This window comes from Piliocolobus tephrosceles, chromosome 5, assembly GCF_002776525.5.
Source record: "Piliocolobus tephrosceles isolate RC106 chromosome 5, ASM277652v3, whole genome shotgun sequence".
NCBI lineage: Eukaryota > Metazoa > Chordata > Mammalia > Primates > Cercopithecidae > Piliocolobus > Piliocolobus tephrosceles.
The window spans coordinates 156,620,286-156,647,975 of NC_045438.1; the positions used below are offsets into that span (position 1 = coordinate 156,620,286).

General features: G+C 43.3%; 1 protein-coding gene across 7 annotated transcripts in view; it reads left to right on the forward strand.

Moving 5' to 3' along the window:
- The window catches only part of ADTRP (androgen dependent TFPI regulating protein), a 92,574-nt gene that overhangs the window by 25,702 nt on the left and 39,182 nt on the right, over positions 1–27,690 (forward strand). For 4 of the 7 annotated variants that reach the window (XM_023185385.2, XM_023185386.2, XM_023185387.2 and 1 more), the window contains exons 2-4: positions 852–1,211; positions 11,750–11,884; positions 13,793–13,894. In XM_023185385.2, coding sequence (XP_023041153.1) covers positions 1,059–1,211; positions 11,750–11,884; positions 13,793–13,894 — 390 coding nt within the window. In that variant the 5' untranslated portion in view covers positions 852–1,058. The remainder of the gene's footprint in view (positions 1–851; positions 1,212–11,749; positions 11,885–13,792; positions 13,895–27,690) is intronic. The other 3 variants (XM_023185391.2, XM_023185390.2, XM_023185392.2) reach the window with 2 other exon arrangements.

Genomic DNA, 27,690 nt, shown 5'->3' on the forward strand with positions numbered 1-27,690 from the left:
TCAGTTCCCTTCTGTGGAGCCTGAGTCAGAGCCCAGTCCTGCACGCTGACTCGCCCAGCCATGTCTCATCCTAATCATGGCGGAGCAGGAACTCTTACCCTCTCCCAGCAACATCTAAAGTCAGGTATGTTGGTGTGGTAGCCACAGTACCGATCGCCTCCTAAGCTGCTTCTTCCCTCCCAGGGCACAAAAATGCCTATGCAAATGGAGTTTCTGGGACAGCCCTAGGTTACTCTATACTCCAGGGTATAGATACAAAACAGAAAGAAAGAAAGAAAGAAAGAGAGAAAGAGAGAAAGAGAGAAAGAGAGAGAGAGAGAGAGAGAGAAAGAGGGAAAGAAGAGAGAAAGAGAGGAAGGAAGGAAGGAAGGAAGGAAGGAAGGAAGGAAGGAAGGAAGGAAGGAAGGGGAAGGGAAGGAAGGCAAGAAGGAAGGGAAAGAAAGAAAAGAAACCGTTGGAACTGCTCCCTGGGGGATCAAAGGTTGTTGCAGACTTTCTAGAATCTCAGAGACCTGAGGAGCAAAATTACAACACACTTTTCCTTTCTACTGTTCATGCCCTAAGCACACCCGTGATCTGGTTTATCAACCTGCTCCTCCTTTTCTCAAGAGATAAGGTTGCAACTTCCTTGTTATATGCAAATGAAAAGAAAAGAGAATACAGCCGTGGCAGTATTTTGTTAGATTTTCCTACTATTTCATGATTACTTCATTTAACCATGCCCCTGCCCCAGGGCCCTAGTCAAACGGTACAATGTGCAGCTCTTGCATTGATTGCTACCTGCCGTTCTCAAAACCCACATGTTGTATTTTATGCAAATCTACAGATTATCTATCATTATCTAAATGCAGGCATCTGAAAAACAGCAGTAATCCTGTCTCTGAAGTTTATCAGGAAAGGAGCTTAAAACAGAACCAAATTCAGCCAGTGTTGGAACTCTCAGTCCCAGAGGGGTGTGGTTTCTAGCTCACTGGCATGCTGTTGGACTTCAGCTGTGACCCACAGAAGGACGCCAGCAACTACTCAAGACATTCACCGTGCGCCAGTCAGCGCTAGCCATGACGAAGACTTCTACATGCATATACCACTTCCTTGTTCTGAGCTGGTATACTTTCCTCAATTATTACATCTCACAGGAAGGAAAAGACGAGGTGAAACCCAAAATCTTTGCAAATGGTGCAAGGTGGAAATACATGACGCTGCTTAATCTGGTAAGTCCATATGGCCATACCAGGAACTGATCCATTTCTCTAGAATATCAGTGCTGCTACACATAACATCTTTGGATTTGATTAAATACACAATTTTGTTATTTGTCTTCCTTCTTCACCATTCGTGAGTTTTGGGTTTTTCGTTTACTTAACAATTTACTCTGATAAACCCAGTTTGGAAATTATCTATAGTTACATTTTTGTGCTTTCTCATTGTTAAATGCTCTCTTGAAAAAAAAAAAAAATCTCATCTTGGAGCTCTTTTCAGATGTGCTCAAAATTGGGGACCATGCTAATGGTTTCACCATGGGATTAACCACAAATGCAGGAGGCATTTTGAACTTTGCTTGGGGAAGTCTGTGAAGAGAAGGCAGAGTGGCGTATGTTGTGTAGGAAGTGTAATTTCCAATGAAGGAATAATGCCATTTTACAGCACACACAGACTAACAGATTTATCTAAGAAAAGCAAACACATTTTGCCATGTTCAGCTCCCACCTCAATTTTTTATAGGTTCAGGCTCCATCTTAAAGGACAAATCACCCAACCGAATGGCAAATACACATTTTCAACTATTTAAAAACCAAGCTTATGACTTAATCCTTTCTTGTCTTCCTAACCCGGCTGACTGCATTCTGATGAAGTGTGAATGAATGGGAGAAAAGCGGATTACAAAAAATATTTGAGAAATACGAAAAAAAAAAAATACTTTTAAAGTTAAAAACTAAGAATGGGGAATCATTTGGGGATGTGAATTAATATTTGAGGTTTTTGACTAAAATCTTGGGTGTCACATAAACATCTGTTTTCAGAATCATAATCCTCATTTGACAAGCGGAGAATGTATGTGGTCAGAAACTGTGACACTCTGAAACGCTAAGGAGGTGGAAGTGGAGAGAGTTAAAATCAAAGAGGCCCGAAGGGGCTGCTTCCTCCTCACTGGCTGGTTAGTGGCCTCTTGATTTTGGCCTGAAAAATTGGAACCCTGAACACAACTCTAGTGTGTTTGAATATTTCAAGGTGACTGCCTGTTTCAATCATGGAATTTTATGAAAAAAAAAAAAAAAAACAGAAACAAAACAAAAAATGTTTTTTGCAGAACTAGGAGTACCACAGTAAACAACAACAATAACAAAAAACCACACACACATCCTTAATTTTTGTGTCTCTATTGGCTTTCTGTGAAAAACAGTCAACTAGAAGAGACATGTGTCTATAGTCAGGACTGACTTTCTCATCAAATCCAATTCCAGTATGAATGTCCTGCCTCACACTATGTGCGGCTAAGAATAGATTTATCACCACACTCATTAACCAGCTCCCTTACTTCTTTGTATACACACACACACACACACACACACATACGCAACTGATCCTGACTTTTTTTTTGGTTTTGTTTTCTTAAGATGGAGTCTTGCTCTGTTGCCCAGGCTGGAGTGCAGTGATGCAATGTTGGCTTACTGCAAGCTCCGCCTCCCAGGTTCACGCCATTTTCCTGCCTCAGCCTCCCAAGTAGCTGAGACTACAGGCGCCTGCTACCACACCTAGCTAATTTTTTTTTTAGTAGAGACGAGGTTTCACCATGTTAACCAGGATAGTCTTGATCTCCTGACCTCATGATCCTCCCTGCCTCGGCCTCCCAAAGTGATGGGATTACAGGCGTGAACCACCACACCCGGCCTGATCCTGGCTTTCTAATTCTAGCTCACCTACATTTCCAAGAGCCCTCATTTTCCAAGAGTGAGAAAAGTCTCTTATCTTGTCAATGATACTATCATTTCCTGGTGTTAATCCCAATGTTGCTTCCCTAATTGATCCGCTACCAAATCCTATTAGTTTCTCCTTTTACTAAGTTCATCCTTTCTTCTTCAACTTTACTGTCTCTCTCATTCCAGGCTCATATTAAGCCTACCCGGATGACCATATCATCTCTTTACTGTCCTTTCACGGTCCAATCCAGCCACTCAGATTCCAAATTAATCTTCTCAAAGCACTGGTTTTGGTTTGTGTTTTATACCATGACCTGGATGGAAGCGTGGGGTCTGCCGCTCGGGAAACGTCAGTGGCTTCCTCCTGCCTCATGGACCCAATGTCATACTCCCATTCAAGAGCTCACCTGCCCAACCAGCCTTCAGGTTCCCTCTCCCCGGGAGGCTGGTCTCTTCTGCACTAGGGACTGCATCTCACTAGTATTGGTCCCTGGGCTTCCTGCTGTCATTTCTCTGCCCAGTGTTCTCTCTATCCTTAGAAAAAAGGCCTATTTACCCCTCTCCACCACATTGCTTCTTTCATAGAACTTTGGGAATCACACATACTCCCCCCAGATCTTTGCTGACCAACTCTAGCCCAAATTTCCTTTTCCTTTCTCTGATTTTCACAGCATCTCTCAGTCTCTGCTGATTCATGTACAGTATTGTTTTCTAATTCCCTCTCTCCCTGCCATGTGAGTCTTAACATTCCAATCAAACTTTGGCTCCAAAACAGAAGTATTTTTCTCCTAGGTCCTTGCCAACCCTAACCGTCTGTATTTCTACCTTAAATTCAGCACAGTGGCTGGCACAGGATACCTACATATTAAAAAGCTGCAACTTGGTACGTTGACGTGACCTCAGCCTTTCTGCATCATCGAGCAGTCCCTCTCTTCTGGTATTTTCTGGCCCTCATAAGTAAGCTGAGGGGGCTTACCTGTGGTGATTTTCTTTCTGAGCTCCGTTAGGAGTCATCTTGAAAGTGCGACCTAATGAAATGCTTCCTAACTGGTGAAGATGGGTTGAGTGTATTTCAGAGGATCCATTTAATGTAGATTTCAAATATGTTGCTTGAGGTGAAATATTGGACCTGAAAATGTCTGGCTCTCGAGATCTCAAGGGCTGATTAATGGTTGTGTTTCCTAATGATTAATTAGTGTTCATTCGTGACTAATTAATTGGTGGTTGTGTTTATTAAGTCATAAAGGTCTCACAACTTGCTCTCACATTCTTCTATTTATTTTACCTCAGCTTGGGGAAGTTAGTATCCAATCCTGCTTACCGGGAAATTTACACACCTCCTTGTAAACGGCTTGAATTTCTAATTGGCTGAGTATCAGTTGTGTCCCCTTCATAAGAGCAAAGCCCCCTTTGGTGCCAGCTGACATTGTGAACATTGCCCCAGTTCCCCTTGAAGCTATCCCAGGGGACTGGAAGGGGAGGCAGACAGGAGATGCACTGAGCTACTCCCCTGGGGTTGGTGGTAGTAGCTAAGGTGCCACTGGGAATTGGTCAGGGTGACCCATTTCTGACTAAGGTAGGAGAGGACAGATAGGAGTCTCTGCCTAATAAGGGAGCAACTGAATTCTGAAGGGGCCACTGATTTCCCTGCTGGGAGGGAGAGGCGGTATTTCACAATGGTTACAATTAGGATCTCTGGGATGGTACCTCAGTCCTGCTGCTTACTGGCCCTGAGACCCTGGGCTAGACACTTCTTTGTGTCTTTCATTTCCACATCTGTCAAATAGAAATAAAAATAGTACCTAACCATAGGGTAGCCATGGGGGAGAAATGATCCGACAGGTGGGAAGCACTCAGAATGGCATCAGCATGGTGTTAGGCGGCGGACAAAGGGGAGGATGGGGAGGTCATGGTGAACTTCTCTGGGTAGAGAAGGTGATGCAGGGGGTGACTTAGAACATCAGTCTCCTCACTGAGCACCTAGGTTGGCGGGAGGTGGAGGCCAGCAGGAGTCATCCACCCCCTTCCTCTTCATAGCTCCTGTTTCTGCCTCCCCGAGCTGCATGCCCCATCTTCCCAGCTGGAGAAGGTCACTGTCAAGCCACTGCCCTCCCTGTTGTAGCTGCCCACAGGCACCAGGCAGTCCTGGTGGTAGAGTCTGCAGGCTCCAGCAGCCAGCCACGCAGAATGGGGAACCCCAGAGGCTGGGTGTGAGACCAAGGCAGTGCCACGGCTGTCCTCAAGCTGCTCAAGTTGGCTCAGATCATCCAGTGCCTGAGTCCTCCACAAATGCTGTGTCTCTTGCTCTCTGTCCACCCCAGTTCCATCCAGGGACTGTCCCTAATCCCAAGGAATACGAGCTAGGGGGTTTAGGGCAAGGCTCAGCAGCCACAGCTTGGCTCACAGAATTCATTCAGTTTAATAGGATTTCCTCTTTTTAAAGACAAACTTCCTTCTGAAACATTGTTAGAGGTGGGGCCACATAACTGGGATCTCCAGGGGAGATTCTGAGTGGGTCCCTCCCTCCTCACGCCCCCAACACCCCCTTCAACAACAGAAGCATGACCTTTCCCTCCCTTTTCATAAGTTGCCCAAGCCCCAGGCAGCTCCATCGTCATCACCCTCAACTTCTCATGATGACAACAGTGGCAATACCATATAGGTCCTTGGGGATGCTGGCCTAGGGCTGGGGGAACAGAGGACGTGGGAGGCCTCTGTGGGTCTAAACTCCAAGGCAGCCTGTGAACAGTGAGAAGATGGGGTTGAATTTACAGTATGGCACCTGCTTCAACACTTGGGGGACCAACCTTAAGAAATCTATGGCAATATTTATTTATTTATTTATTTATTTATTTATTTATTTATTTATTTATTTTTGAGACAGATTCTTACTCTGTTCCCCCAGGCTGGAGTGCAGTGGCACGATCTCGGCTCACTGCAACCTCTGCCTCCCGGATTCAAGCAATTCTCTTGCCTCAGCCTCCTAAGTAGCTAGGACTACAGGCATGCGCCACCGCGCCTGGCTAATTTTTTTTTTTTTTTTTTGTATTTTTTTTTTTTTTGTATTTTAGTAGAGATAGGGTTGCACCATGTTGGCCAGGCTGGTCTCGAACTCCTGACCTTGTGATCTGCCTGCCTTGGCTTCCCAAAGTGATGGGATTACAGGTGTGAGTCACTGCCACCAGCCCCTATGGCACTCTTCAGCTCCACAGAGTCAAATACACTTAACTATTTCTGCCTCACAAAGATGCACTTCGATAGCTGAAAGGGTAAGGATTGATAGAACTATGTGATAGTCACCACCAGCACCCAAAATAAAGCAGCTGTAAGTTATTGAGCAACTATGACAGCATTTTGGTAGGTTCTTTGGACACAGTATAGAGATAAGTGATTGAAGGCCTGGCTTCTGAAGCCAGAACACTGGCTGTGCTCACATGCTGTGTGATTTTGAGTGAGTTGCCTAACTTCTCTGTGCCTCAGTTTTCTCATGTGTAGTGGATACTCTGATAAGGCACCCAGATCCTCATACCTCCCCAGCACTGAGATACTCAGTCCACAGCTCTCAGAAGGAGCGTTCGCTGCCGATGGTGCAAAGCTGAGATCCCCTCCCAGAATTGCCCTCAGCAGAAGGGAGCTGCCTTGACCAAGGTTTAGGCCCCTCCCTGGGGTTGCTGCCTGCGATAACTGGCATCCAATATGGGATGCAAAGGCTGCACTCCAGGACAGCTCTGAAGGAGAAGCTCAGCTCAGAGCTCCTCAAGGGATCCGCTGATTCCATGCAACTGCACAGCACTGAGCCTCCCCACTTCAATCCTGCTCCCGTTTTCCCTCTCGTGGACGTCCGAGAGCATTCCCCGGTGAACATCCTGCAGGCACATCTCAGAATCTCAGATTGTTTCCCACGGAACGTGACCTGCATCATGTAAAATACCAAACCTACAGAAAAGGTTTCTCTCTCTCCTCTTCCTCCTCCTTCTCCTTCTCGATCATCTTCTTCCACTTCTTCTTTTCCTAATTCCAGAGAAAGACGTTAACGCAGAGCTTTCCCAGGCCTGTATTATGTTCTGGTACCTAACCGACAGTTTCTGGTACGTAACTGACATTCCGTGAATGTCGGTGGAATGAGCGAATGACCAGAACATGGTTCTAACAGGCATGAGCCCCTTTCTAGGGAGGCCATTCCATCATGAAGGTATTTTACCCCACAGCCACCCGACTGCTGTACTGAAGCCCATTGTCCTCAGCTATGAAACACTGGCCAAGCATTCTGGTACTTCTTTCCAACCTGTCCCTCGATACTCTTGGTCTCGTTTTTCTCTTCATTATTCCAAACTGTGTTCTGCACATTCTTTCTCCTCCTGTGTTCTTTATTTCATCCTTTAATCTCAGTTTCTTAAGTTAAATGTGCATGAATGATGATGGAAATCGTATATTCCATACGAATACAGATATACTTGGCACAGTACCTGCTCCAAACACAACCACCGCCATTATATAAAGGGCTCATCACAGCCCCCAATTGCTGTTTTCTTCTGGTGTAGTCTCCCACTGCAAATTCTTGCGTCATTTCAAAGGAGAGAAATAAGAAAGTCCCGCCTGGCTGAGTCAGGCACAGTCCTGAGTTCAGTGTTGGATTACTTGACTCATCCAATAAGACTTGTAATGTCTTGCTCAGGAAACTTGTGGAATCTCCCTCCCTGGAATTACTTTTTAAATAGAACAAATTCTCATTTCCTAAGGTAGTTTGAAGAGAGGAGGCTCTGGCTTAAAGGGAAGAGAATAAGCTTGATGACTTAGAAAGGCTAAGCTTCCACAATTTGAAGATTTTTGTGGGTTTGTGAAGACACACGAATGTAAAAACTAAATATCCTTTAACTGCAGTTTTTTGAATTGCATTAGTTATTTAAAAGTGTCAATTCAGCTTTGTCGCAGGTGTTAGTTTGTCAGCCAGCAACAGAAACAAAAGACAGCTAACGAACTCAGAGCAGCGGCATTTCAGGAAAAGGCACAGAACACGCAGTGGGAACAGAATTAGGGAAGAGCCAGGAGAAAGGATAAATCAGGGAGCAGCAGCTCTGAAATAAACTTTGACTAAGTAGATGCCGTTACGTCTGGGCTTTTCTGGGTGCCAAAATAGTTGTGAAATGTAAATGATAGTAATTTTGTTGTAAGAGTCTTAAAAGAAGATCAATTGTGGTGGTCATCTTTTAATGCTACTGTATAGTTTCCTAGAGCTGCCATAACAAAGTACCATGGGCTGGGCTTACACAACAGAAATTGATTTTCTCATAGCTCTGGAGGCTGGAATTTGAAGATGTGGCCAAGGTCGGTTTCTCCTGAGGCCTCTGTCCTTGGCTTGCAGATGGCCACCTTCTCCCTGTGTCCTCACGTGGTCTTCCCTCTGTGTGTGTCCATAGTCCTCATCTCCTTTTCTGATAAGGACACCAGTCATAGTGAATTAGGGTGCACCATCATGACCTCATTTTAACTTCATCACTGCTTTAATACAGTCATATTCTGAGGTCCTAGAGGTTGGGATTTCGACATATGAATTTGGTGGTGGTTGGTGGGGGACATAACTCAGCCCGTAACAGCTAACATTGCCTCCCGGATCGCTCCGTCTGTCATCACGAGTCAAGCTCATCCTGAGTTTTATAAACATTGCATCGTCCTTGGAGGATGAGCAGACCATTCTGGTGGGATGGGCTGATGCACACCTGTCCCTGCTGCCCTCCTGGAAGCCTCCCCATGGAGCTCCTGGCCTCGCACTCTCTGCGTGCCCCAGCTGCTCCTTGAGGCCCGTTCACACCCCAGCTCTTGCAAGTTTCTTTTCCTTGGCAGCTCCCTAGCGCCTCCCTCCTGAGCCCCCACACGGGGGTTCCACAGGCTTCTCTTGAATTCGGACAAAGACGCCTCAATGTTGAGTAAGCTCGATGGCGACAGGGCTGCCTGGCACACACCGTGGGCATCTAGAGACGCCCGTGTGCCATATGCCTGAGAAGTCACCGTGAGTTGGGGTGGAGAGGGGACTGGCAAGTTGGAGGTGTGAAGCGAGTTTTTATTGATGGAGAAGGCCCAGAGGAGCTGGGTAATGCGTTCTTTCCCCCAATCCGATTTCCACATCCTGTGACTGGGAGAGGCAGGAGAAAGTCAGGAGGAGCTTGACTCATGATGACTCTAGGAAGCTCCAGGCTGGGGAAAGCGGGTCACGTGGATTTCACACGCCGGGCGGAGGCGGCCTCTCCCCAGGGAGGGCAGACCTGGCCCAGGCTCCGGACAGGATTAATTGCCCTGCTGATAGAACAGCGCAGGCCTCTTCCCCTGGGCCCAAGCCCATGCCTGCTCTTCCTAACTACAGCAGCGGCCTGGCCTGCTGCGACCTGAGCAGCTGGAAGTGAAACCAGGGTGAGGTGAGGCTACTGGTGGGGGAGGGAGAGAGGACGGAGCTTCTCCCAACCCCCTGTGCAAATGACTGCACAGCCCGATTCTGCAGCCCTGAGGGTGTGAATGTCAAAATCACCAGCAATAATGAGAAGTGTTAGGGTGGCAACCCATTGATGCCGTTTAAAGCTGTCGCCCCACCCCTCCCTGAGACACGCTCTTCTGGGTCGAAACCTCCACCCCAGGGCCCATGACTTCCTGTCGTCTTGCTCTTCTACCCCAGGTCATTCTTCAGTACCTTCGTGTCCCCTTCTCCTCCTGTCCCTTAGACAAGGACCTCGCCCTGCTGTTTGCTGCCTACTTTTCTGTTCTCCCCTCTCTCCTCTCTCCCTTTCCTGCAATCTTGTTCCACAGGAGGGCTCAACTGCCTGCATCTCCCCAGCCCCGCCTCTCTTGAGACTGCAGGGTCTGAATTTCCAAACGGAAGTTCCTCCAGGCAGGTGGTTCTCAGCCTCAGCCACCCGTGATTAGAATCACCTGGGAGGATTTTAAAAATCCCAATGCCCAGGCCCTAGCCCCAGACTGATTAAATTAGAATCTCTGGGGGTGGGAATCAGGCCTGGGTGTTTTGTGAAATTGTCTTTCGTTCTCCCACCTGGAAACAATTGTCTGTCTTCTGACCTCCCACAATGCTTTATCTGAACTATGCTCAGAAACCTGATAATTTTTTTTTTTTTTTTTTAAAGTCTAGCTCAAGAGCAGGACTGCTGGGTTTGGCATCTACCAGCCAGGAAGCTTAAGTTAGGCAGGTTTGTTTTCCTCATTTGTAAAATGGTGGTGGGCGGGGGGTCTAATGATAGGACTTGGCTCATAAGGTCGTTATGAGAATTAAACACATATTTCAGTACCTGGCACGTACCAAGTAATGAATAAAAGGCCGCTTTATGGTTTTGAGTAGTAAGATTGTTGAGTGCTAAACTTGTGTCTCATTCAGTGGTTCTAGAACTTTAGCCTACGTAAAGATTAAATAATCTTTTTCCATATTTAAAACCTGTATTTTATATTCTGTAAAGTGTATCTTAATAAGGTTGGCCAAAAATTTCTTTTTTTTGACTTTTATTTTACATTCAAGGGTACATTTGCAGGTTTGTTATATAAGTATAGATTATTTTGTGACCCGGGTAATAAGGTTAGTACCCAATAGGTAGTTTTTCAGTTTTTCCCCTCATCCCACCTGGATAAACAATCTTTAACAAGCTCTGGAGAAACTTATTAAAAAACAAACTCTTGGCCCCATTTCCAGAGATCTTGATTCTGTAGTCTGGGATGGGATGGAGGTCCTGCATTTCTAATAAGCTCCAGGGTGATGGGTGCAACTGGTCTGACCCACCTCCATATCCTCTCCTACCCACCCCCTCAGCCCAGGAGCAGCATGTGGCTGACTTTGCTAGGTCTTTCCTAGAGTCCAGAGCTCAGAGATTGTTCCCCAACAGCCACCTTGATCAATCACCAGCCCAGCATCCCAGGCTCTAGAATATTCCTGACTTATACCCTAAAAGCAGAGTCCAGACTACCCCTCTCGTACCAGTCCAGGGCTTTTAAGGATTTGGATGGATTCTGTCAAAAGCCAAACTTAAACCCCCGCAAACTCTATATCTTCATGACCTACCAGTCCTTAAATGAGAAACCACAGAATTGTACAAAGCGATAAGAATGCACAAAGTTTGCCTTCCATATCATATTACTTTCTTGAAAAATACCCTCATTCTCTTTGTCCCGGCTTTGGGGACCACACAGCACTTAGTAACCCACCAGAGCTCATGGCTTGCTCTTTCCCCCTGGATGTAAATTGCTGCCGCAGCCAGATTGTCTCTGTGAGGCCTACAGGTGCCCTATTTAAGGAAGAAAGTGCACCGGCTCTTCTTCGGCTAAGCAAGGCACCATTCTGTGTGTCTTTCTTGGGAGAGCACAGAGATTCATGATGGTGCTCTTGACCTGTTTCCAGTTTCTCTACTGAGATTTCAGCACCAGGCATTTTTCCTAATTTTCCTTCCCAGGAAGACTCCGACTCCGTCCACCCTGTATCTGCCTCTTTGCATTTGAGCTGTTTATTTGGTTCTTCCAACCTCTGTGCCGCCAAGATATCTATCTCCTTACGTTCCCCTTTTAGGCTGACTCTTTATTTTGTTTCCATGTTAGCTCAAGTCCATTACACTAAATACTGTACACATTATTATCCCCTAAACAAATTTACTCAATCAGTCTTAGCGAGCAGGGTCAGGACCCAATGAGCTGGAAGCCCAACCCTTGGATTGGCTCTCAACCAAAACAGCTCAACAGCCACCCCCTCTCGAAGCCACATGACTCCCAGAGGGATGGCGTTTTCCATCAGTGAAGAAGGTATTAATTAAAGCAAATGAAAATGCCCTCATTTGTTGTAATGGATTTAGCTCTTGCAGACCGTTTTCTACGGGGTCACCTGCCTGGATGATGTGCTGAAAAGAATCAAAGGGAGAAAAGATATTAAGTTCCTAACTGCCTTCAGAGACCTGCTTTTCGCCACACTGGCTTTTCCTGTATCCACAGTAAGTTACAAAGATGTGTGCACAATCTTAACAGACATGTACATATGGACAAAAGCTTCTCCTGGGCAGCCAAGCTGTTTGGGAGCTCATAATAGGAAACCACACCCACTGCATTTACAACAATGTCCTGTCTGACGACTGCACCACATTGCCCAGTGGCTTTAGGAAATAGGGCACATTAGTGATCAGATTTATCACTAGTTTTTGTACCTCTGCAAAGGCTTGGCACAACGTCCTCATTGCTGTCTAATGGGGAAGTTTGAAAGACCTTTCTTAATCAAAATACAACTGAGACAAGCTTGGTTCCATCAGGGTGATGGGAATGGAGAGCCCTAGGGAGGGAGATGACTAATTTTCCCCTTTTATACATTTTGTTTCACTTGCTACAATAAGCATATGTTACTTCTGCAAGTGGAAAACTATCAAGTAATTTTTTTTTGAAAAAAGATATGAGACCTTCAAAGGTGGCACATGGAAACGACAACCGAGGAGAGAAAGACAGCCTGGTATGGGGTACACAGTAGGTGCCTCATTGATGTTGCTGAGTGGATGGATGTCAGGAAGAAGTGAGACATATGCCAGGGACAGTAAGCTTGTATGCTGATGCCGTCCACATTTCTATGACATTGTTCATGTTTTCCATTCGTTAGCTAGAATGGAAACCAACAGAGATCAGGCATACCAGCTGCCCAGCAGGGCCTATGATTAGAAATGACTACCTTCTTCTACCTGTCCTGCTTCCTATAGTACGGAGACTTCAAACTTAAATGCAAAATGAAACTCTCCAAGCACTAATGAGTTCTGTGATAACAGAGCACGGATACCTATTACTTTGCAGGATACCTCTACCTCTGCCCATGTAAAATCTTCTAATGACCAGGCTTTTTGGTTTTTGGGGGTTTGGTTTGGTTTGGTTTGGTTTTGAGACAGTCTCACTCTATTGCCCAGACTGGAGTGCAGTGGTGTGATCTCGATTCACTGAAGCCTCAACCTCCCAGGCTCCAGCGATCCTCCTGTCTCACCTTCTCAAGTAGCTGGTACTACAGGTGTGTGCTATCATACCTGGCTATGTTTTTGTATTTTTGGTAGAGATGTGGTTTTGCCATGTCGCCCAGGCTGATCTCGAACTCCTGAGTTCAAGTGATCTGCCTGCCTTGACCTCCAAAAGTGCTGGGATTACAGGCATGAACCACCAAGTCCGGCTATAGTCAAGTTTTTAAAATCAACAATAAAGTCTGTGTATTTTTTTAAGGCTTAGAAATGGAGCCTTTGAAATGTCAGAAGATAGGAAGATCAGAAGTTTAGTAGTTTTTAGCTTCCTTATCTTTGCGTTGACTTTGTAGCATAGAGGATTGATGCTTTCACAAGAGACTCAAGGAGTACAAGAGGAGATCAATTCAAAGTTCTGAGCACCAGGGAGATCTAACCCTCAGTCAACTAGCTTGTGCATTTTCCTGGGAGCTTGGCACTTATGGTTCTCAGCATTCCTGCTTCCCCTCGCCATGCCTATTTAGAGGGTGGACAAGGAACATGTATGACTCAAGCCACTCCATGTGCCTACTCTCAGCATTCCTGGTGAAAGTTTAGAAAAAGAAGTTATTGGTTAAAATAAATGACTAATGGTCTGGGAATCCTGTTTATTCATATCTTCTCTGCCTGCCACGATGACAAACAATTGATCTCTAACTCTCTGGCACATTGAGGAATCCCCCAGAAACAGCAGATATAGCAATGAAATGAAGGGAAGAATGCTTGTTGTAGAATTTCTAGAATGTATATGTTCTACATTCCTATAATGTATATGTAAGATATCTTTAAAATGGTTATCTGTTTTTATTTAGCTATGTTTCCTTGATTATCTTAGAAAGCCAAGCCTAATGATGCTATTTTTTGTGTTTTATTTTCCAGTTTGTATTTTTGGCATTCTGGATCCTCTTTCTCTACAATCGAGATCTCATTTACCCCAAGGTCCTAGATACTGTGATCCCAGTGTGGCTGAATCATGCAATGGTGAGTGAGGGGAAAATTCAGTGAACACAGAACACCAATAGCCTCTGTACTGAAAACTCCAAAGTGCCTTATTTATGTTTCCAAATGTCTCAATTCTCGGCATCCAATTCACCCCCTCTCTCCACCCCATCACTATTTATTTAAAGGGCATATTGAAGGTACAAAATGAACACTAACCAGTGCTATAATTACAGTGAGTCTACTGAGAGCACAGGAGATGTCCAGGTGAGAGTCTGCCATGTTGCTTAGGAAGTCATTGAAAAGACACACAGCTCTGAGAGGGCAGGCCTGAAAGAGAAGCGACTTCTGCAAATATGTCATAAACTTCCAATGTATGGATGGAATCAGGCAAGCTTTAAAAAAAAGCCCACCCCAACATCCAAAGAATATCTCATAGCTGAGCAGCAGTTACTTAAGTAACACGCTTTGTCATGATTCTGCATCACAAATGGGATTAGCATTTACATATTTCTAGGAATACATTTCCATTTGGGTTTTTATTCAGGCTTGTGTTTTGGAGAGGCTGAATAGTAAACAGAGCCTGTTCTGAGATTTTTAGGTCACTGGAACCTGAATGTCAGTATCAGGGACCCAGATGAGCAGGGTTGGCATGAGGTTGTCCAGGTCTCGGTTGGAGGAGGATAACTGAGTCATTGGCACTATGTGAAAAAAGTAATTGTTCAAAGACCTAACTCAGCTTCTCAATACTTACAAATGTATTTCCACATCAATCAGGAGATTATAAAAAGGTCTCAGATTCTGTAAAGCTAATGACATTTAAAAACCCAGGGGATAGCCGGGCGTAGTGGCAGGCGCCTATAATCCCAGCTACTCAAGAGGCTGAGGCAGGAGAATTGCTTGAACCCAGGAGGCGAAGGTTACAGTGAACCAAGATCACACTATTGCACTTCAGCCTGGGTGACAAGAGTGAAACTCCACCCCCCCCCCCCCCCCCAAAAAAAACAGAAACAAACAAACAAACAAAAATGGGAAAGGCACAAGGAAGTGGCATGTCAAGACTCCTCAAAGGTTCACTCACAGACTTTCTTCTACCCTCACTCTTGCCCACCTTTCCATGGTCTTAAAACTCACAAGATGACCAACTCAGAAAAACAATTCAGTCCACTAACACTGCCCCTGCTACGAGCCCCGGTCTCCAGAAAAAAAGTAATTTCAGCCTAAATTTTGTGCTCAGTGAGTTATTGATGATTGACTGACTAATAGACTACAACTCTGAACTCTTTCAGAGTTTAGGACCAAACTATGTTAAATAAGTCTGACCTCTTAGGAACCCTCCTCCTCTCAACTTTTTCTTCTCAAACTCTTCACCTTCCCAGTTTCCCATGAATGTTAATCTGAAACACTGATGTCGTGAATATTCCTGCCTTTTTTTTTTTTTTTTTTTTTTTTAAGAAATGGTACTTTATATTGTACAAAACATGTTTCTCAGGTATGGGCTCATTTAATTCACACAGCCTTCTTTAGAGAACTACTATAATCCTGATTTTTACAAATACAAAAATAAAATAAAAGCTCGGAGAGGATGAGTGATGTGCCTGAGGCCACTGAATTCATAGGAAGCACAGCTAGAATGGAAATCTGAGGCTAATGCACCTTTCGTTGCCTTTTGCTACACTAAGTCCAGAACTTGTGATTCGATTTGGTTTTGTTTCATAATTCACCAGGCAGTCAAAAGGACCTCGCTTTGCTTCATCAGTATAGCAAAGTGTGAATTCTTACTTAAAAAAAAAAAAAAAAAAAAAAATCCCGAATCCTCATCTGTACGCTGCTAAGCCAAAATTCTAAGAAAATGAAGGGATTTGAAACTACTGGCTGAGCTAGATGTGACTAAAATAATAAAAAGGCAGAATCTTGTAAGTATCTTTTATGTGGGGCCAAATGCACCTGTCAAACACCTTCTCAAGGTTGGTGTGCTTATCTTGTAGTTTTTCTTCACAATGACTACCATCTCCCGCCACACTTTAGGGTTGATAGAAAGTTGGATTTCTTTCAAATAGTTATGATGATGGTGCCCAACATTTGTGACCTTGCTAAGTAAACAGCCATATGGATTTGTGATAATTTTGGAAGCAGAGAGCTGGATAACATACATCACATCCATGAGCTAATTAGCAAGGCAAATACTGTGCAACGGAGATCCTTAAATATTTTTGTGCCTCACAAGCTGAGGGGTGCCGTGGACCTTATCCTTTGCCCTTTGATCATTCAAGTAACCTGAATCCCTCAGAGAAAAGGAGCAAGGGTCAAAGGAAGTGGAACAATGGTGACAAGGAGAGAAGAGGAGGAGGAAGCTACCCTAGGTCATATACAGACGTTTCTGTGTTTCTCTTAATTTGGTTGAAGAAACTCTCGAGATCCATCTCTAGGAAAAATGTTGGTATCAGCAAAACTGGCCTTGGGTGTCCCTAACGCAGTCATCCCCAAACTTCCTGCCATCTTTTGATGTCTGCTCCAAATTAAGTGTCCTAATAACTATATCCCATCTCTGTCTTCTAGACTGTGTTCCTTGTTCTGGACATTTTCTGTCCAGAAATCTTCTTGGCCTATTAAATCTTCTTGGCCTATTGCCTCAAGGAATGTTCTCTGCCAGGTTCTTAAATACTAGTGTGAACTCGTGGTAGAAATGGCTGCTACTGTGTCAGTTTGTTAACACTTCCCACATTTTGCCAGTGCCTGTCCATGATGGTCCAAAGGAAGGAATACAATTCTGGGAAATCGCCACTATGGCAGCCAGAGTAATGATGGGGCAGTCCGGCCGGACATTTGGTACTAAGTGCTCCTGCGTGGGGCTGGCTCTGTTCCCTGTATGGCTCCTTTTTCCTTTCCACAGTAGAACAATTGCCTTCCATCACCAGCGCCATGCGGTCCTGAAAGCTTCTTTCGTTTCTCAACACTACCTATGTTTGCTATTTTAGCCTTAGCTTTGGAATATTTTCCCCATTGCCATTTATGATGCCGTCCCAGTTGTTATGAGTAGTACCTGTCAAAGTAAGAAATACCACTCGCCCCTTGGACACAGTGTGGTTGTAGGACCTTCATAAGTAATCAAGTCTTTGGATTGCTCCCAGCTCAACCCTTGTAGCTCATTGGAAACTTGTCATTGCAGCAGGACTATTCTAAGTGGATTGTGTCTCTAACAGACATTTTCCTGCCCTTGTTATGTATTCAGACTAAATAGAAACATCAGTGAGATATTTGCATCCACCGTGGACAGGGCACCTTAATTAAAGTAGATCAATCTGACTGGTTTAGTGCTAAACAGTTCTCCAGTCTTCATAAAACAAGGGAAAGAACAGCAAAGTATTCCTTCAGGTTTTGCCAGGAAAACATTAACTCCTCAGGTCTTATCTAAATGCCTACTAAAGATAGAATCAGAGCAGACAGATTTAAATAGCAGTAAGCGGACTCCCAGTAACTGAGAAAATTATCAGATCCTAACCGGAGGGGAGCTGGGGGACTTATTTCTCTGGAAATCAACCTAAATTCTTCAGGTTGCCCCAAAGGAGAGGTGAAATAGATCAGAGAACTCCTCAGAGCCCCTTCTATCTTTGAAAATAGTACATGATTATTGAGAATGTGTGTGCAAACTTTAACAACTGTCAAGGATTGCATGAATATAAGGTATTCTCATGACTCCGTCTCAAAAAAAAAAAAAAAAAAAAAGAATTCCCAACCAAGATCCACTGGCTTATTCTCAATCCATGATCACAGAGTCCTAGAACTAAAAAAGTTTCATTGATGTTAATGAGGGTTTCAAAACAATCTGCTATTGAGAGACAGGGCTTTCCCTGGCTCTTTAAATTGGAGAAAGTCCCAAATACAGCCACCTAGTTATTTAATATGTTGTCATTTATTCACTTGAAAAAGAGTAGTTAAGCACCACTACGTGTGTGACACTATGATTGATATTGAATGAGGGTTTTGACATCTGGCAGTCTTACATCTGGTTGAGTCTCATGTACACACACAAAGTTGAAATAGTGAGTTAATGCTAATACAAGGCAGTGGCATAGGTGGTGGTATGCAGAGGGACATGGTTATTGCTGAAGGAAGAACATGGACAGGAGGGCTTCTGTGCCCCATGTGTCCTGGCCTGGCTGTAACTCACGAGCAAGGCATGACTGGTTGGCCTGGATGGCCTTTGAGCCCTCTCCCAGGGATGTACTGGGAAGTCAAAATGCCCAGGGAGTAAAACTTCAAATCTTCTACTTTCTTCCTCAGTCATAGCGTGCCAGATGTAATTATTAGCATTCAGACCCAATCACAGATTTTTCTCTGCCACCCATAAGCTTGATGTGAAATTGTTGGGCTGCTAAGTAGGGGTGAGTAAGTAAGGTCAGCCACCCTTCATCCCAAGCATTGCAAACTCCTCCCACCCTTCCTGATTCCTCACCCTCAATTCAGCCCCAGCCCTGGGCATAGGTCACCCAGTCTGCATATCTTGGTCCAACTCAGTGGTTTTCAACCTTTACGGAAGAGGCTCCTCTGTGAACCTGAAGAAATCTATAGACGGTTTTTCCAGGAAAACACAAATACCCATAAAATTTTGTGTACAATTTTAGGAGGCTCATGAGCCCTCCAAATTCCATTTATGGGCTTCTTACCTAGAACACCTGACACAACTGAACATACACTTGAAAAGAAGGCCCCCAGATGGTTTCCATTGCTGAGTTCAAATCAAAAAGACAAAATGAAGAATCATGCATTTGAAGAAAATCACTCGTATGTGCTTTGTGTTGTTGTGTCCTTATGTGGGTGACAAGAAAAACATCAAATATGGTCCCTAATCTTAAGAAATTTAAAAGAGATATTACATACCTAATCTAATATGCAATATAGCTAAGATGTATGATAATAAGCAAGACATTTGATTTTAACATAAGGAAGTGCCAAAAAGTATTTATCAGATGCCTGCTATGTACGAGGCCCTCTTCTAAGAGCTGAAGATGCAGCAATAAACAAGACCATCGAAAAGATCTGTCCTTGTGGACTATACACACATCCCAAAGGGGAAGATAAGCAGTAAACACACAATAAATAAACAGGGTGAGAGAACAGAGTGGTGTGTGAGTGGGTGTCTGTTTGGAAAAAAAGCAGGTTTAACAGGGTACAGGGAAATTGTAGTGGCCAAGGGATGCCTCTATGATGAGCTGATATTTTAATAAAAATTTGGATAGGGTGAAGGAAACAGCCACAGGACATTCTGGCAGAAGAAAGGCTCAGGCAGACAGAACAGCAAGTTTAAAAAGCCTCCAAGGAAATACTGGCATCTCTAAAAAACAAGAAGGCCAGCATGGCTGGTTCAGAATGAGGAGGGAGGAGATGAGAGGGTGTAGCCAGGGTTCAGATTATGCCTCATGTGACTTGCAAGGAGTTGGCATTTTATTCTGAGTATGATAGAAAAAGTCACCTCTTCAGGGACGCCTTCTTTGTACCTCCCTAACATACATATATATACTTAATAATCCATATGGCAGAAAGAAAGATAAAAGATGTTTAGCCTAAGCCGCAGGGAAGGAGTATGGATACAGAGGCTGGGGAGGTGCAAGGATTATGAACAAGGAAATCAATTGTTCCATTTAGACATGTGAGTTTGAGACACCTATTAGATAATGATGTCAAGATGTGAAACAGGCAGCTGGACATACTGCTCTAGCTTGGACCCGTGTAGGGTAGCTTTCTGGGATGGTGACATACATCTGATTATCTTCATTATACAGATGGTTTTTAAAGTTAAATTTAGTAAAATCACCTAGGGATTAGTTATGGTTAGATAAGATATTCCAGGAGACTAAGTCTTGGAATACTCCAGCCTTCAGTGGTTGGGAGAAAAGGGAGACGGATTCAGTGAAGGACACCAAGAAGGAGGTGCCAGTGAGCTAGGATGAAAAACCCCATGCAGTGTAGTCTCCTGGAGCTCAGTGTAAAAATATTTCAAGGAGGAAGTATTTTATATCCAAAGCTGCTGAGAGGTGAATATGATGACCTTGTGAGAGATTTGAGTCAGACCTTTCCACTGGACTTGGCAATTTGGTACTCGCTGTGACCTGTTCAAGGGCAGTTTTGAGAGTGTGTGGGGAGAAGATAGAGCCTTGGTTATGCTCTGTCCTTATGGACTATATACACATCCCAGTGGGGAAGATAAGCAGTAAACACACAATAAATAAACAGGGTGAGAGAACACAGTGGTGTGCTTGTTGCTATTACAAATTAATGCAAATTTCATAGCTGAACACAGTACAAATGTGTTATCTTAACGTTTGGAGGTCAGAAGTTCAAAATGGGTTGCATGGGAGAAAATTCAGGTACTAGCAGATTCGCATTCATTCTAGAGTCTCTGAAGGAGACTGTTTCCTTACTTCTTCCAGGCAGGCCACTTACCTTCCTTGGCTCATAGCTCTTTCCTCCTCCTTCAGAGCACATCACTCCAGCCTCTGCTTCCACCATCTTCACATCACCTTTTTTTCTGCCTCTGCTGTTCCCACCTCCTTCTTATAAGGATCCCTGTGATTACAATGGGCCCATCCAGATAACTCAAGTTAGCCTCTTAATCTTAAAATCCTTAATTTAATTACATCTTCAATGTCTCTTTTGCCATGCAAGGTAACATATTAACATATTCACAGATTCCAGGGATTAGGACATAGACATCTTTGGGGACCATTATTCAGCCTCCTGTGCTATAAAATAACACCATTGAATGCAGACCTAGGTCTCTGAATTGTAACCCTTTCCACCCCAATTTCGAAAAGGCTGTCTTATACTAGGTATAGCAAAAGATTCCATTTGTTCTGTTGCATAAAAGTGGCAATAAATTATTTAAGCTCATGTAATAGTGACCTCTATTGTAAGTATTTTCTTTTTTAAAAAAAGTGTTGTGCAGTTACCTATCAATAGAAAAAGTAAGGCACTACATATATAATTTGATAGAGATTGTATGATGCAGACACAAAGTGTGGTAGCAGTAGAAAAGGTAAAGCTCAGAATGGCTGCTCAGAGAAGGAGATATCAGATCTCAAAGGATGTTGATAAGTAGTGATCAGTAGGATATTGATAAAGGTGACAGCACATTGCCAAATATTGACAATGTCAAATCAGGTTTTTCCAAAAGGTTCTTCTCTTCCTCTTTCCTTCCACTTCCCCTCTCTGCCCCTGTTCCCTCAAAGAGAATTGCTGGCTAAATGTCAGTCTTCCAAGGGGCCCAACAAAGAGACTCTGCTTGGCATCTCGCTAGTGAACAGTAGGCCCTCCCTTTACAAATGTCAATGATATGAGTCACTACACCAGCCCCATCTCATTCCCTGCTGGGTGAGCAGGATTGCCCTTCCTCCGTACTGCCTAAAGAAATATTGGCCTCAATTACATTCTCTGCAACACTGGCCTAGAACATAAGCAAGGCAAGTTGATCAGAAGAAGAGAAGCAAGAGAGTAAAGGCTTTATTTACCTCAAGATGTGGGAGAACATCCTTTCTGAACGATCACAGAGCAGATTAATGGATCATGACCAGATGTTCCTTTTTGCAGCCAGAATCAATGCCCCACCTTGCCCCACCTTCTCAACGTACCAACACCACCCGGAAGTGCTTCGTGTAGGGTATTAAAAAGCCACTTTCTTTAGAGACCATGGAGAAAACCTGGAGGCTGTGTGTTTCATGTAGCTACACATATGGGATTCTCGTTTTAAAGAGTGATGCTGCATCACTACCAAAGCATTAACACAACAACCAATATTCATTAAAATTTCGTCATGTGCTGAGCACAGAGTGGGCACCATTTGGGCTAGCAGGGGATAAAAGACAATATTCCCATCATGAAAATAGTAAAAAGTCAAAGAACAAGCCACAAGGTGCTACCAAAGAGTGCAGGATAAGGTCCAATGAATGCCATGAGCATACTTCTAAAGGGAAAGTCTCTTCCCACTGTACAGGTTAGAACAGGTGATGAATGAGTTGGAGATTTGAGCTGGGGTTCAAAGGTTGGATAGAAAAGACAGCAAGTGATGTCCAAGTATGAGAAATAATGAGCCAAAAGAGAGAAATGTCTGAGCCCAAGGCAGGCCCAGGGCACCATGAGTAAGTAGATCAGCGTATTTGTTTCCTAGGCTGCCATAACAAAGCACCACAAATTGGGTGATTTAAATTAACAGAAATGTATTCTCACACAATTCTGGAGGCTAGATGTCTGAAACCAAGGTGCTGGCAGAGCCGTACTCTCTCAGAAGGCTCCAGAGGAGAATCTGATGCATGCCTTGCTCAGCTTCTGGTGTTGCCAGCAGTCCTTGGCTTATAGACACATCACTGCAGTCTCTGCCTTGTCATCACATGACATTTCCCCTGTTTGTGTGTCTGTCTTTACCTCTCACTCCTTGCAGATATATGCCTCTGTGCCTCTTGTCCTCTTTTACAAGGATATCAGCCAGGTTGGTTTAAGGCCCCTTACTCCAGTATAACCTCATCTTAATTAATTACATTTGTATTTGTTTCCAAATAAGGTAATGTTCTGAGATTCCAGGAATGACATGAATTTTGAGGACACTATTTAACTTAGTACAGTTAGTTTGGCAAGAACAAAGGTATCAAAAGGGGGAAAAGCAGGAGATTCGTGTGGAAAGAGACGTGGGGTCAGATGTTGAAGGGCATGAATGCTAAGGATTTTGTTTCTGTTCTGTAAGCAAAGGAAATTGATTGAAGATTTTGAACTTGGAATAGTCTCTACCTTCAAGTGCTCATAATTAGATTAGAGAGTAAAAGATTGGGGGAATTTAAGAGATGTTGCCGTCATATAGGGTGGGTTGGTGATGGAATCATTTCCATGATTTACTGAAAAAATCAAAAGCTCTCCCTGAATTTCAGACTCTACGTTTCTTTTGTAGGGAAACACTGGAATTATACTGTATATTAGTTTTCCTTTATTCTGTTTTCCAGGTGAAAGAAGAAGAGAGTAAAAATATATTTCTAATACATTCTTAAAATGCCCATTTTGGTTCTGTTGTTTAATACAACATTCATTGTCTTTGTAAATTGCTTATAATCTGTGTCAGTAGTGGTATGAGTCAGTGTTAGTTGCTATCAAATAGTGAGCCCTAATTCATCTTCCCTTGTGTTGTTTCCTGGAGACATAAATGTCAACCCAGAATCATAGAACTGAAATGTCTCAATCTCTACAAACCGCTCACCTTGCAGAAGAGGAAACTGAGGTTTGAGTAGTTTATTCAACTTTCCCAAGACCACAGAACTGATTAGTGATAGAGCTGGGTCTAGAATATGATCCAAAGTCATAAATCTGTGTTTTCTCTAATACTCATGTATTTAATACATCCATTACTCAAGGCAAGTCCAGTTCCCTAGTCAGAAAAAAATAAATTTCTTCCTCTGTAATCTTTGTATAAACACACATCCAGCATTTACTATCTGCATAGTTTTCCTTTACTCTACTCCTTAACTCACTGTTAATTAAACTTTTTTTTGAGATAATTGTAGATTTACATGTAAGTGGAAGAAATCATAGCGGTGCTGTGTACTCTTTGCCCAGTTTCCCTCAATGGTAACCTCTCAATGCATTTTTTAAATGACACTTTTCCAAGGTAAGGCATATGAAATGTCTTTAAAATCACAATCTCAAAAGCAACTGTTTCACATCAAGTCACCCAACTGTGATTTTCCATCCCTTGTACCATTAAATTATTATTATTTTTTATTATTATTTGAGACGGAGTCTCGCTTTGTAACCTAGGCTGGAGTGCAGTGGCATAATCACTCACTGCAGCCTCAGCCTCCCGAGTAGCTGGATTTACAGGCACATGGGCACATGCCACACCTGGCTAATTTTTGTGTTTTATTAGAGATGGGGTTTCACCATGTTGAACCCCTGAGCTCAAGTGATCCACCTGCCTCAGCCTCTCAAAGTGTTGGGATTACAGATGTGAGCCACTGTGTCCAGCCCCCTTGTACCATTAAATTCTAAAATGTGCTCTGGCCATATTCTAGACCAGGTCTACATGAGAAAGAGAAACCATGACTGACAACAATGACCAGGAAATAGTATTGGGAAATAACTTCTCATGTGAGTCTAGGGAGAGTAGAGACACATAAATTAAGCCAATGTATGAATGTCTCCATGGCATCCCGTGAGAAAGGCCCTTGTTCAGAGCATTGCTGAACATGTACCAAAGCTCCCGAGCAGAAATAAAGTGGAATCATTAACCACACCCGTATATTTACTTGAATATCAATTCAGGTTTTAGCACTACAGTGTTATTGATGGGTGGTTCCTTGTTTTGAAACAACTTTCTAGCCACCCTTTTAAAAAAAAATCATTCCATTAACTTCCTAACCTAGAGTAGGTTAGAGTCTTTTCTGTCATTCACCTGGGAAACACTGAGACGCTGAATACCTTAAATGCCACAGTGAAATCAGAAGCTAAACTGGGATTAGGAAGCAGAGGTACCTGAATAACCACCATAAAGCCATTTTGCCTCTCAAGAAATCTTAAGCTAAACAGACGAAAGTCTAATAGTGAACACTTCCAGAGGACAACCAGTCCATTGGTGGTTTTCCATAGCTGGAACTGGGCACTCATTGTGTCTGCTTTCTTCATCTCTGGAGAGCAGGGACCAGGATGATGAAGGCGTGATTTTTTTTTTTCCCTCCTTTTAATCCCAATTCAGAGAACTTCCAATGTATGCTCTCAAGAGTAGCATATTTTAAAAATTCCATTATTGAGTGATTTCCTATTATCAACGTATCAACAGGCTGCTTTTTAAACAGAAGAAAACCAGTTAAAAAAAAATTCTAATTTCTCATTCAAGGTCAAAGGTTTTTAGTGATCAGAAAAGTATAGATGTCTTCTGAGAAGTTACTAGGAATTTTAGTAACTAAAATTATTCAGTGCCCTTGAGGGCTTGCTGGTGAGTCCCTCTCTTGTGTGAATCAACCAGTGCTCACTTCCACGGCAACCATGTGTAACACCCCAACGGGAAGAATGACTTGATGCTGGAGAATAACCAGGCTGGAGAAACTCATAACAGAAAATCCTAAATCTCTCTGAAATACTAAGAGCAAAAACTAAAAATCTAAGTGGAAGGAAAGAGCCAAACTCCCATGATCTCAAGACAGACATGAAACATCCCCGAGAGCAGCCTGCCGGGCAGATGAGAGCGCCTTCTCTGCCAGGTTAGAACCGACACTCCTCTTCCTGATTAAATAGCCAGCACGGAAAAGGCCCTGTCATGCTTCTGGTTGCTTAATAACCCCAGAGGCAGACACACTGTAGGCTGTGGAGTTTCCGTCCTTGCCTTGAATAGGGAGCTGCTGACAGGTTCTCAACCAGCCCCCACACCTTGTTCCTGGTCTCAACATCTTCTCTGCCTACTAAGAAGCTGCCTGTGCCTAATTGGAAATTTGAATTTGTCCAGTTCTTCTGTCTTCCTCCTACCTCCAGGTCCTTGGATTACCAGTCAGTGGAATAATTCTGCAGGGCATTTCCTGGTAGTCTTCTTGATATGATAATTACACTTGCCCATGTATTACACGTCTGTCACATGGATCCTTAGCTCTTAGATATTTCTCATCTTGAGTTTCTGAATTTTCAGCTGTGCCCTTTATCTTTCTCTCCCAATCCAAGATCCAAGTCCATTTATACAGAAGGTCCTTGTTTTGCCATCTCCCTCCTCAATCTCATCAACTCTCGCAACCTATCATCGGCCTGCTTACCCTGGCTTCATCCCCTTTCTGTCACTCTCATGCATTTGCTGGATTTATCATTTCCTCTAAAACTTTTCACTGGAGCAAAGCTAAAGAGGGGTGCGGGAATGAGGACAAGAAAGAGCTGTGTCTCTAGGAAGCTCATGCATGTTAAGCCATGTGAGAGACAGGGGTACCCACCAGTATCTATCGAAGTGTGAATAAAAGGTCTGCTCAAATTTGGGATTCTGTTGATTCTCACTCAGATCACTGATCAGGGATTCTACGCTGAGTGCAGAGTGTGTACTTGCAAACTTTTAACGGTGGCTGACAACTAAAATGGCCCCGGATGCCATTTCAGAGCACCTTGATTAACTAAAAATCTCTACGTGTGTTGGTGCATCCTCCCTCTATCTGCTCAGAGAACCAGCAATGGAATTAGGATGACATTGAAACAGAATTCAACCCTGAAGATAACAGGCCTACTGATCAGGAACAGTAGGATGTGGCCATTGCTTGCGAATGCTGGTTTTGCTATCATCTTAGGATATGTGACTCGAAGAGACAATCATAAGATGAGATTTCCTTTTTTACCCATTTCATGCTTGACAATGAGTATTATTTTTTAGCAGTGATTGGCAGAAATAGTAAAATACTTAACCTATCTAATAGTATTTAATAAAGGTCTTTTGTCTCCAATTGGCACAGAGAGTTTAATTTAAGGCTTATATATGGGAACATTTTAATTAATATGCATACTCTTACTGACATATTTTAAAATAATACTTCACTAACCTAATGTCAGAGTCAGAAGCTTTAAAATATCATCAGGATCACAGAAATTGTAAGTCTGGCAAAAAAAAAAAAAAAAAAACAGGCACTTCAGAAATATTTGTTAAATATTTGACAACTGGAAGATTGAGTTGCATGTCCAATGAGAATGACCCTTAGACTTAGTGGCTTCTTTTTTTTTAAGATGGCAACTTTTAGAGCACAATGCATATAATCTAATGATCTTCAGATACAGGTCGTCAGGAAATGGACCAACTCGTAACTCAAATCCTATTCACAAATGCCCCTTCACATTTTAAAAATGTCTACTTCGGCTAAAAGGTTGAAAGGTATAAGCTACTAGAAATAAAAATGTTGGAGCTTGATCCCTAAAAGTCAGACTGGTACGAGGAGAAGTAAAATTTCTTAGCTGTGTGTCCAAGTTGTAAAAATAATTGACAAGTTTGTTTTTTACTTCATGAAAAGAATTAAGTACCAGAAAACCTCAACTCTGATTCCATTTCTGCCATTGCCTTGCTGTGTAGTTTCAGAAAAATTAATAAACCTCTCTTGATGTTGGGTTCCTTTAAACAGGCAAGGCATGTTTACCATCCTTAATTCTGTGTATTGTTAGCAGAAACAAATATGTTACATGTACAATATAAAGTTCTATCAGTGATACATTAATGACCCATGCAAACTGTTACTGACTTGGAGTCACCATCGCCTCTTCTCCATTCTCCACTGCATTGCAGGGGATAAACCCGGAGCCACCCACTGTTGCTAGAATCCCTTTCTCCATATGGTTCCAGGCAACAGTCAGCCAATGAGAGGCATTCTCATGAGATGTGGAGGAAGAGAAGCCATTATTCCCTAGTGGCAGTTTCAAATAGATATGTGGGAAGATTGCAGACATGAGGCCAGTAGTGGCTTCTGGAAAAGCACCTAGGAATCACACACTTCATCCTGCAAGTAGCTGAGATCAATGGTAGCAGTTCATGAAGACTTTTGATGTTTGTAGCGGCTTCCTGGTGAGCTCCCATGAATCACCCCCATCTGGTTGAAATTTCCTTTATTTTTCACTGCGCTTCCCTTTTCAACAGCTTCCTAAGCCTTGAAACCCTTCCTCTTTGGAATCCCTGGATGGGCTTCTGTTTTCCCAAGTGAACCTGTTGATCCATGACCTTAAAATTCATGGATCAACAGCTTCTTTCTGAATCATGCCTATGATCTTTAATGTGAGGAGAAAGTTATTCACTCAAAGGAAAAATGTCCTGAGTGATTTCGTTTCTGGCCATATAGTGAAACAGTAACTTCAAAAAA